Source organism: Echinops telfairi, unplaced genomic scaffold (genome assembly GCF_000313985.2).
Source record: "Echinops telfairi isolate 266 unplaced genomic scaffold, ASM31398v2 ScPeMD7_7425;HRSCAF=8463, whole genome shotgun sequence".
In the NCBI taxonomy this organism is placed as follows: Eukaryota; Metazoa; Chordata; class Mammalia; order Afrosoricida; family Tenrecidae; genus Echinops; species Echinops telfairi.
The window spans coordinates 5,691,361-5,703,667 of record NW_022111325.1 but is presented as its reverse complement, the minus strand read 5'-3'; the positions used below and the strand labels follow the sequence as shown (position 1 = coordinate 5,703,667).

Below are 12,307 nucleotides of genomic sequence, written 5' to 3'. Positions count from 1 at the left end.
CTGATCTTTGATTTATTTTCTGTCTTTGTAATGTCCACTTGCTTTCTTCATGTATGATGTTCTTGATGTTATCCCATAGCTCATCAGGCTTTTGCATCATTAGTATTCATTGTGTCAAATCTGTTCTTGAGATAGTCTCAGAATTCAGATGGGATAGAGTCAAGGCTGTATGTTGGATCTTGTGGACTTGTTTTAATTATCCTTATCTTCAGCCTGAAATTGCATATGAGCAACTGATAGTCTGTTTCACAGTCAGCCCCTGGCTTGGCTTTTGCTGCTGATATTGAGCTTCTCTATCATCTCTTAAAACAGAAGTAGTCAATTTAATTTCTGTCTATTCTGTCACGAGAATCCCAAGCTTATAGTCACCTTTGGGGTTTTTGAAAAATGGTATTTGAAATGAAGCAGCCTTTGGTCTTGCAAAATTCCCTCATGCAGCCTCTGGTGTAGTTTCCATCACCAAGTTCATATTTTCAAACCACTATGTTTTTCCTCTTCATATCCAACTTTTGCATTCCAATTGCAAATAATTATCAATGAGCCTTGATGGCATGTTTGATCCATTTCAGACTGAAGATGTTGGTATAATTCTCAATTTCTTCATCACTAGCTTTAGTGGTAAGTGCATAAATGTGAATACTGGTTGTGTTGATTGCATATACTTGAAGGTGGAAAACTATAATCCTTTCACAGCAGCATTGTACTTTAAGATAGTTCTTGAAATGTCCTTTCTGAAGAAGAATACAACACCATTCCTCTTGATTCTTTCATTCCCAGCATTGTAAATCATATGATTTTCTGATTCAAAATGGCCCAAACCAGTACATTTCAGCTAACTAATACCTACAATGCCATTTTAAAAGGATTCCATGTCTTTTTTTTTACAACTTCCAATTTTTCTAGATTCATACTAGTGCACTTCAAGTTCTGATCATTAATTGATGTTTGCAGCTTTTTCTTCCCATTTTGAGCCATACCCTATTACCAAATGAATGTCCAAAAGATTTCCTCCCACAAGCATTACTCCATCCACATCATCTTGATCAACTCTACTTTGAGAAGACAGATTTTCCTCAGTCATATTTAAGTGCCTTCCAACCTGAGGGACCCATCTTCTGGCACAATCTCTCACAATGGTCTCCTTCTTTGGATGCTGTTTTCAGTATCTGACAATGTTTCTATTCCATCAATAAAGTTCACCATGGCTAATTTCTCACAAGTGGACAATGTATTCCTTCTCTGTAGTCTGCTCTTAGTCTGGAAGACTGCTAAAACCTATTCACTTTGGGTGCCTCTGCTGGTATTTTAAATACCAGTGACACGGCTTCAGGCATCACAGCAACAAAGCAGCCACCACAGCACGGCAAACTGACACGTTCTTAAAAAAAAAAGTAAGACAGGTTGAATTAAACAAGAACAGGGTTTAATTCACTAATTAATTTTGATCCCAAAGACCTTTTCCTTAGCATGATTACGGCTCAACTAGAAAGATGTTTTGAAAATGATTATGGCAACATATGTATAAATGCACTTGATACAATTGATGTATGGGTTGTTATAAGAGCTGTAAGAGCCCCCGATGAAATGATTTATAAAAGTAAAAGACATTGCATACAAACCAGCTCGTCTCCGAGTGTCAGTACTACAATTTATCTGAAATAAAGGACTATCTAAATGCCAAAAAAAGAGCTTAAACTTTTGCCAATCAGAGATTCCATGTTCTTTTTATAGGTGAAAAGCATAGAGTTGTGAGATGCCAAGACATTAAATAAGATTAGATTTACTTGAAGGAGACACTTCAGAAGAGAAATGAGGCTTTCTACTTCAGGAATGAGTTACAGTTTAGGAAACCCCCAGGGGATGGTCCAACAAGTTGTTGTAAGTTAAATTTCACTTCATGGCAGTGGATGTTTGCTGTTACTTTTAATTACTTTATTTATTTTTACACATTGGGCAGTCATTTGAAACCACTGGTTGTACTGTGGGAGAAAGACTAGGTTTTCCACTCGCATTAAGAGTCACAGTCTCAAGAAACCTACAGACGAAGTTCTGCTTCGTCGTATAGGGTCACTGTGGGTCATAATTGACTTGATGACATTAATTGCTTTAATCCTCATGACATTTAGAATCCCAGAGGCACAATGAGTGCCAAAGGACACATAGTGAATAAGTGGCAGTGAAGAGCACAGACCTTGAAGCAAGTGCTTGCCTATTTTTACGGTAGTGCAATGATGGTAGTGCAATGATGACGCACCAGCTCTGGTAGTGCAACGATGACGCACTCGACTGCTAATTGAAAGATCAGTAGGTTGAACCCACCAGTGACGTTTGGAGCTAAAACATCCTCGTGATCTATATCAGTAAAGATTACAGCCTAGTGGGGTCAATCTGATTGTCCGATAGATGCCATGAATACACGGTACACAGCAACAATCATTGTCAACTCTCTGAAGACAGTGGAGCTTAGAATGACATGTATATGCTCTGGGTTTGAAATGCTTTGGGTGATGATTAAACTCTCTATACTTCCGTTTTCTCAAATGTAAAATGCCAATCATATGAAATTCATAGAGTAGCTGTGGGAATCATATTTAAGAAACATACAGTGTTCTCAGAATGTATTTATTACCTAATGGATGTTCTTTGAAAGGTTATTGTATTTGAGTTGGGAATGAAATTAAGGTTTCTTAGGCTCCAAAAGTGCATGTTGTCTCCTCCATCCCCTGATAGGTAGTGCTTTTCAGAGAGGCTAACCAAAGGAAAAGCCAGCCATGTTGGATTTGATCAGGCACTGGATAAGGAAAAGCAACTGGATTTTTTTAAAAAATGAGGAGTGTACACAATTTTCTTAGCTATTTAAGTGATGAGATTTAAAAAGGTTTGGACAAAGATTTCTCTGAGCCCACCAGGGAGAAAACAGGTGTGGTAGTCACCTAATCTGGTGTCAATTTAAGGATTTAGGGTGTAGGGGTGGAATCTAGGCTGTCAATCTGGAGATAGCCAGTGAGACTTCTGTGTGGGCATGGCCTTCTCCTAAGAATTCTGGGAATTCCTTCTTGGAGGCAGGAGACACTATCTCTCTTGGTTCATTCCCTTGGAGACTCTCTACTGACAAGGTTGACTTCCTACGAGGAATTCCTGAGGTGATGGTACATGGACCTACCCTGATGCAACCCTGGGAACTGGAATGGCCACATGGAGACCCCTGCCAGTGCTGAGATGCTTCTACCACCAAAGATTTTCTACCCACTGGCCTGTGATCTTCTACATTCAGTGTCATTGCGTGTGTTTTGTGAGTCTGAAGACTTTGTAGATTGCTGTAGGACATATGGACTAATATCAGAGTTATGACCTTAGACTGGACTGGGTTGGGATGTTTTCTCAATGTTCAATTCCTCTTGTATATAAACCTTTCCTTTATATACATATGTGTGTATATGAATTTGTTTCTCCAGTTCACCCAGACTAACACAACAGGTGTGGCTTCTCTTCAAGTATCCTCTCCAGAGCCTAATTTGAGTCTGGCTCTTAACCACATCTGGGATCAGAATCTCTCCCTTTCCTGTGCCCTCTTGTGGCCAGTTAGGGCTGACTCTGGAGAGTCTGTCCTGTGGGAATAGGATTTACTAAGAAGATGAAGTTCTCTTAGAATCAGTCTCAATCTTCCAGAGATGTACTGAGTCAGGCAAGAGCAAAGCAGACACTGACTGATGTTTAGTGCTTGGTAGGTGATCTGGGAGCTATGCTATCTGTGGAGTTCTGAGAGGTGAGACCAATAATAAGGAATTTAAAAACCAGTATGATTTTGAAATCAGAAAATTGATTTAGTGGCAAGATAACTTTAGTAACAAGGACTTGCAATGTCCAATGTTGAGACTTGTAGACTCTCAGAGGACTATCGACTATCAGGAAGAGACTTTAAAGCTCTCCCATTTGGTTCTGAAGTGAATTCTACAAAAGAGAGATTAGCTAACATATGATTTGAGGAGCACATGATTTCTCTTGACCAACAAGGATGGCTCTTCGTGGTTTCACAGATCAGCTTATATTGACATGAATGGCAAAAAAGCAAAGTTTCTGACAAAACGTCATAGGAATTCTGACTAATATGACAGAATGAGGTAATGTATTCTCTCAGGAAAGTTTCAGATAAAAATATTATACCTAGAGTGAACCATGCAATTATTCTTTAATTGGAGGGTTAAAAACACTTGGTGATGAAAAAATCTAGAATCCAGAGATTTTCCCAATAATCCTGAAATACTCAGTCTATGCATACAGTAGACACTAGAAAAGCTAATGAATAAAAGGAGTAAACATTATCAATTACAGCTCTTTGAATAGAAAGAAATGAGCAAATACTTGTTTCTTGAAATGAACATCTCCATGAGTGGGAGCGATGTGTCTTTCAATAGGCATAGGAGTGGGGGGAGACTAAATCTGAGATGTTAAATTGTTTTTTGTCTGTACCTCATTTGAGATGCTGATAGGGAAAATTAGGATGTTTTCAGATACAATTAATGTAACTGAAATACAGGGACAGAACAAAATCGATTACACTCAAGAATATTAATTTAACCTCTGTGCTACTTCATTGTGTCTAGCCTTGATTGGGAGATATACAATACGTAGTAAAGTACTGCATTTGTCTCAGAGTCTTCTTGTGGATAGGGCAAAAGTGGGATGAAGGTGGCATCTGACATCCTCTAACTTCAAAAGAGGGAAAGACAATTAACTTCATCAACATCAGCCACCAAGGCCAATTCCTGTAAAATGATGCTCACAAATGACACCACCTTTCAACCTTTTTACCAGTTCTTAAACTAATGGTTCCTCCCATGGCATTTTCTACTTCTCTGCTGGGTTCTGTAATCCACTGTATCACAGAAAACACTCACAGTTATGGGTTATTAGGGAAGTAACTAGTTACAAAGCAGGTTCCGGAATGCTTAGGATACAGTTTTTTGTTTTTTTATTAGAACAGAATCTTCTTGGATATGCCTACATGTGAGCCCAAGCCCTCAGCCTCTTAGCCACATGGGCCTTTGACCTCCGCCATACTTGAGTATAACAAAAAATATTTTAGTTCTGTTGAGTGCCCCAAAGCACCCTGTTCCATCAGTAAGCCTGTGCCAAAAGGTGCTTTGCTCTCTCTCCACGGGTCAGCACTCTTAGCTCCCCACAGCACTTGAGTAAGTGGTTATGCTCAATCCATTTTTATGGCAAGTCTTCTGCCCAAAGGCACTCCGACTTCTCATTCAGCTAGCTGAAAAGCCTGCCTCTGTGTTTCATCAGCTTGTTTATCTTCTTGTCAGCTACTTCTGCTGCCAACACTTCTCTGACACAGCTGCTTGCCATCTCTTGCTACCTCTGGTGTCACAGTTACCTACCTGTCCATTGGATTGAGGAGGTTCAGCCGAGGAATCTTGGACTTAAAGGATTCTTTCTTGATGGTTGTGAAATCCCCATGTTTGCCTCTAGGATGATTGATTTTAAACCTAGTGAGATAGCAAAATTGGCTAATTCCCACAGTAGGGCTATGTATATCATATGTGCTTGGTCCTTTTGCCGAGATTATCACTGCCCCTGGCTGAACTCTGCAAAGGAGAGTTCTTGCCTTTGACTGACCTGACCACGAATGGTCAGGATAGGCACAGAATTTCCATACAAGCAAATTTCTATTAGAGAAGAGACAAGGGGCCCTAAGCAACATTTCCCCTCACCTCCCTGAGGCTAGTGGGGCTTCACTTGCAATAGGGAGGTTCTATATATTCATTAAAGTTAAAGGAAACGATGAACTCTTTTTTGGAATAGGCTTGGTTATGCTAATAGGGTGTGCATGTTGTTGTCTTCAAAGATGAATACTGTTTGCAATGGATCTGGCATCAGAGGGAAGAGTGTTGCATCTGCTTCCTGTAGTTCTTCGTGGACCAGTCCCTTTTCTGTATGACGGCCCACAGACAGACCTGTACTTCTTGAAAAATACCTTTTAGAAGGGTTTGCATACCCAATTTTCTCATTTGTTTCAGTATTTGGATTTTAGCAGGCCTTGTGGCTTTAAGCTACTTTGCATTTTGATATTCAGTGTTGCTTGCCTACAAGTTCTACCTGTCTGCCATTCTTCCCTGAATGATTTCTAATGTGATTTAATTTGTCAGCCCCCAAGGAGTTCTTGGGATCTCTCTGATGATTTAGCAAAGGGGTCTTGGCGTGTCTTTCTTCCTCAATCCCGTCCCACAAGGGTACCATACCCCTTATTTACATTATTATCAGTCTATATTAGGGGTCAGAAAACTTTTGAGATAGAAGAGAAAACCCTGTCCCTCACAACAGTTAAAAATTATGTTAAAGCCATAAATACATTTATACAAATAAGGAAAATTTAAAGTAATGTTATAAATTAAACTATGATAATTTTATTTTCATTTTCAACTTTACTTCAGAGCCACATGTATGTACTGAAAGAGCCTCATATGGTTCCTGACCCCCAATTTGTCAACCCTTCTCCATAAGAAGAAAGATGAGGCTTTCTAGTGCTGTAAAGAGTTACAATCTCTGAAACTCCCAGGGGCAGTTCTACTCTGTCATATACTGTGATTATGAATTGAAATTGATGTGATGGCAATTAGTTTGGTTTTGAGTTCTATACAATACCTTTGTTGGGACCCAAACACCTCACATTTGCATATTCCTACCTGTTCGTTTGGTGGGAGTTACAAAGACCAAGACTAAAAGAGGCATATCAAGTAATTTGTTGAATCGCAGAGAGACTCATTTACAAAGTGGAAACTGCTTATGTTATGACAACATAGGAGAAGGAATAAGTAACTTTACTTGAAGAATCAAGAAAGGCTTGAGCAAAACATTAATATTTGATCTGATTTTGCAGGATGAGAAACAATTATCAGATGAAGAAATAAGAAGGCCTGAAAGAAAACCAGGATTAATCATTAGGAAAGGCAAAGTTTCCAGAAATATAAATAAATAAATAAATACCTTCCTTTTCACAAATTTGCCTCTTACAAATGTAATGCACAGCCCCTTTAGTGTAGTGTGTTAGGCAGGGTTCTCTAGATAAACTAAACCAGTACACTTATGATGTATAGATAGATAAGTTTATATAGTGAGAAGGAATATAAGCTTATTAGTACCCACAGCAGTTCAGAGGGCTCAGTTCAACTTACTTTTATGGAACAGGTAATATACTGAAGGTCCTTCAACTCACTCAGGCTGCCAGTCCAAGATCAAGGAAGCAGGCAGTGGAGTCTGCCCTCAGGCAAGAAAGGCAGAGTTGGCCTCCAGGCAGCAGACAGCAGCTTGGGGCAGCAACAGTCAGCAGCTCAGGAGCATAGTGGAGCAGGCCCTAGTGCAGGAGTCTCAAGCTCTAGTGCTGTATTCACAGCTACAAGATCCACCAACAGTGTGTTAATTCAGGTCTCAAAGGAGTCTCAGGCTCTATAGATGCACTGCAAGGTGACACAATCCACGGGTTGGCTCAGCCCCACAGGCCGTGTAGCACATGGTTGATGGGAAGCAGCAGCACACTGGTCTGATCACTAAGGAGAACGAGAGATGGGAGGCTGGCCTCAGAGGGCATTTATCTCAGTCGCTCTCCAATTAAGCTGCGAACCTGACTAAACGCTACCCAAATGGTCCTAAAGAGGCCTAGTTGGCACAATACACATAACTATCACATGTACATTGTATTTTTCAAAGAGCCCCTAAACCAATTGCTTTGGCTAAATTTATCATTTTAAAATATCAGATCCCAAAGTTTATTTCTATTTCAGGGCACTTGGATTTGGGGGTTACGGTTATCTTTGGCAGAACAGTATGAGATACAGGCAAGGTATTGACTTATAAATTATATTACATTTCTTAATTTGGTTAAATAATTAATTTCTTCTTAAATTTATTTAATATAACCACCATTCTGCTAAATGAAGAGATTGAGAAAATATGCAAGACACTGCAGCTTGTCAGTACATCTGCTGGGATGGAAAAGTTCTTCCAAATGCATCATGGTATCTGGGGTGTCCTGTGATTGCCACTATATTTGCGATGAATTTGGAGTCATGTTCCTAGTATTTTTGTTGTTTTGGGTTTGTGGAGTTATTGTTATTATAACATAACTTTTTATTTGTTTTATTTGCTATTATATCTTGCTCACATTGTGCTTCACAAATATTAAGATGTCCAATCTGTTTTTTGTTATGCTTTGTTCGATACTGCTGTTTTGTTTTAATTTTGGAGGGAGGTGATGTTGTATGAAATTTCACCCAGCAAACTTTATATCCTCCATTTGTATTTATATAATTGATTTTCTGAAGATGTGTGCTTTATGGTTATTGCACTGTATCATGTTTACTTTTGACTCTACATTCTTTCATCAAAGGTTGTAGCCGCCAGACTCATCATTCCACCCATAACACCCAGAGGGCAAATTTACAGGTCTACCTGTGATTTTGAGGTCTGAATAATTATATCCCAGTGATGATTTCTAAATGCACATCAGCCCCAGGAACTTATCTAGCTAACAGTGGTGTCCTGCCCTTTGGAATGAAGCCTTAAATCATCTTATGAGCCCCTCAGTTGTTTTACTGTTGAGAGGAATGTGTATTTGCTTAACTTAAATTGCTTACTGATCATGTGCCCATGTGCTTTTTGTCAAAAGGGTTCCCTTTTTACCCACCTGACTCCCACTTTTCCTAGTAAATGCAACTCAAGGACTTCCTCCTGAGCTGTTATCTTGAACTGAAAAAGTAGCCTCTTCCTTGACTCTCCATAGTATCCTGTACTTTACAGACTATCCTGAGATGGCAAATGAATTGGTTTGTTTATGCAATGATATTGCAGGGATTATACATTTCTGGGGCAGGGATTATACCTGATTCAATTGTTTCCTTTTTATGCTCACCACAAGTGTTCCTGGGTGGGGCAAATAGTTAAGCACATGATGACCAATCTATTGATGGTTCAAATTCACTCAAAGGAGTCTCAGAAGAAAGCCCCAGTGGTCTGCTTCCAAAAAGGTCATGATCTTGAAAACTCTATGGAGCACATACATGCACACTCTGTAGCACATAAGTCAGAATTGACATGACAGAAGCGGGTTTTGTTTGTTGTTGTTTTTTCATGACTGGCACATATGTTTTTAAAGATGAACTGAACCATGAGAAAATACTTGCTATTTCATCAATTTCAGATCCTAAACTCACCCACTAGCACTTGATTAGAGGAAAAATGTGTCCTGGGAGGTTACAGTGTTTGGGAGAGACAATATAGTACAGAGATAAACAACATATAGAGTACAGATGTTGAAATTGCGATTCTGCCACCTAGAAAAATGGCACCTCCATTCTTTCCATTCTTGACTTTACTCATTAGTAAAATAAGTAAATTAATGGCAGAAAGATGAGGCTTCCTAGTCCTGTAAAGAGTTACAGCCTTGGAAACCCACAGGGGCAGTTTTACCGTGTCCTATAAGGTCACTATGAATTGGAATTGACTCACTGGCAGAGAGTTTTTTTTTAGTTTACCCACTGGATGTGTGAAAATTAAGTAAAATATTACATGTCAAACGCTTGTAAAAATGTTCGGTATATATTAAGTACTAATAAGAGGTAGTGATTACTATGACATTGTGTGTGGGGGTGGGGTGGGGTGCTGGTAGTGGTAGTGATCAAACTGCATTTAGAATGGAAATTTGAATTGGATTTCACAGTGATCTGAATCCAGTTTCTTCCTTTTTCCTCCATCTAAGTCCCACATGGAGCAACACAACCACTCACGGCTGGTTGAATTTGTGCTCCTTGGCTTCCCCAACGTGGGACAGATCCGGGTATGGCTCTTTGTCGTGCTGCTGTTGGCTTACCTGTTCACTATCTGTGGCAACCTGCTCATCTTCTTAGTCATACGACTGGATGCAGCTCTACACACACCCATGTACCACTTTATAAGTGTGCTCTCCTTTTTGGAGGTGTGGTACACAGCCACCACCATCCCCAAAATGCTGGCCAATCTTGTCAGTGAGAAGAAAACCATCTCTTTTGCCGGATGCCTCCTCCAGACATACTTCTTCCACTCGCTAGGGGCCTCTGAGTGCTATCTTCTTACAGCCATGGCCTATGACAGATACCTAGCCATTTGCCGACCCCTCCACTACCCTGCAATCATGACCCCAACACTCTGTGCCAAGATGGCCGCTTGTTGCTGGACGTGTGGTTTCTTGTGTCCGATTTCTGAAGTCATTCTCGTCTCCCAACTCCCCTTCTGTGGCTACAATAAAATTCAACATATATTCTGTGACTTTCCACCTCTGTTGAGTCTAGCCTGCAAAGATACATCTGTTAATGTTGTGGTGGATTTTTCCATCAATTCCTTCATAATCCTTATCACTTTCCTCTTTATTATGACTTCTTATGGGAGGATTGTTGAAGCTGTGCTGAAGATAAAAACAGCAGCAGGAAGAAAAAAGGCCTTCTCCACGTGTGCCTCACATCTCATTGTGGTGCTCATCTTCTTTGGGTGCATCATCTTCATGTATGTGAGACTAAAGAAAAGCTATTCCCTGACTCTTGACCGCACACTGGCTGTAGTCTACTCTGTACTAACACCACTGGTCAACCCAATTATCTACAGTCTTCGTAACAAGGAACTCATTAGGGCCATCAAGAGGACTGTCTTCCACAAGGGGGGCAAAACGAGTCCTACTCACCATTAACCACATCTTACCACAATCATTCCTCCACTTTAATGTTGACTTCAAAAAGGTCATTGACTTGCCATTGAATAATGATCTCATCATCAAATAAGTTCTGGATCTTATTTCCTCTCACCATCTTAAACATTGTAGATTGACAGATAGATACATATATGTATCTATATGTGAGATTGTTAAAATTTATTATGCCAACCTGGCTGATAAACATATGTGGGGTTAATTGAAGGGCAGAGAGATAAATGGCTTGGTGAGCCTCGCCTTTCTCATTCTTGAAGCTCTTGCTTTCTGATGGTCAGACCAGGGTGCAGCTGCCTTAGCCAGTTCTGTGCTTTAGATTGCAAGGCTCACTTCCTGTGAGACATCCCTGAGGATAAGCCATATGGACCTACCCTGATGCAGCTCTGGGTGCTGGAGCAGCTGCATGGAGACAACTGCCAGCACTGAGGTGCCTACACATTCACTGATTCGGCTTTCCTCCTGCACTCCATGCCATTGCATGTGTTTTGTGAGATTGAGGAGGACTTTGTAGATCAGTGTTGAACATACGGGCTAATGTTGGACCTATGGTCTTGGACAGCACTGGGTTGGGATGCTTTCTTAATATACACTTACCCTTTATATAAAACTCTCTCTTATATACATATGAGTTTCTGTGGGTTTGTTTTTCTAGTCTACGCAGACAAAGATAATATGTATCTATATAGATAACTATACATACACATATGTATATAACATATATGTATATATATTACCAGTTTTATTGGCACTTCATCCACTTATCATGAAATTCAATAGTTCATTTTTATGTCATTCTTCTGTCTCCTATGTCTTTTATCCTTTCTTTTTTCACTTGATCAATGCTGTTTTCAGTATTTAATACTTTAGCATCTCCTTAAAAAACACTCATATTTTTGGTCACATATTCAAATTCAATTAGAACTTTAATTTTCTGTTCAATTATCTAATCAAATTTCTCAACATAACATCTGTCACAATCTGCCTTCTTTTCTTAACTTCCTACTCAACTTTCAGCCCATGTCATCTGACTTTGAACTGGACCTCTCAAACAAGTATAGATGCATTTGACAAATCCAATAGACTATTACTGTCCTAGTTTTTCTTGACCTCTTGATACTTAATCCCAGTCTTCTTTTTAAAAAATAGACTGCTTATTAGCTTCTATGATATAATTATCTCCTAATTTTCTCTTTAGCTCTCTTTTCAGTTTTTCTTGTCTTGTAGTACTAGCTCCCAATATTTTAAGTGTTATTATGCTACATAATTCTTATGTAAAAAATGCTTGAATTTTGTATCTTTATACCTAAGCTTTCGTCAGAGCTTTAAACTTATTTATCCAACTCTACAGTTACACTTAACATCCACATCTAGATATCTCCTAGAAATTTAAAATTTAGCATGTTGAAATGAAATATTCACAGTTCCAAGTCTACTAGCCAAATGTTTTATTTTCATATGCTTGGATAAGAATGTTTTAAATAATCTGCTTCATTTCCTATTTCTTCTGTCCCATTTTAAATCCATTATTAAGCTATGTAAATCCTTCCTCAAATATACTTTTCTTAA

At 39.3% G+C, this 12,307-nt stretch overlaps 1 protein-coding gene across 1 annotated transcript; it reads left to right on the top strand.

Annotated features, from left to right (window-relative positions):
• Nucleotides 1-9,769: 9,769 nt before the first annotated feature.
• On the top strand, nt 9,770-10,723 carry LOC101656024 (olfactory receptor 6N2). The gene has a single exon (XM_004714729.1). The coding sequence runs from the start codon at nt 9,770-9,772 to the stop codon at nt 10,721-10,723; it is 954 nt and encodes a 317-aa protein (XP_004714786.1).
• The last annotated feature ends 1,584 nt before the right edge of the window (nt 10,724-12,307 follow it).

What these genes read in the sequence shown, in the direction of transcription:
- LOC101656024 (XM_004714729.1), top strand. Translation starts at nt 9,770, where the DNA reads ATGGAGCAACACAACCACTCACGGCTGGTTGAATTTGTGCTCCTTGGC.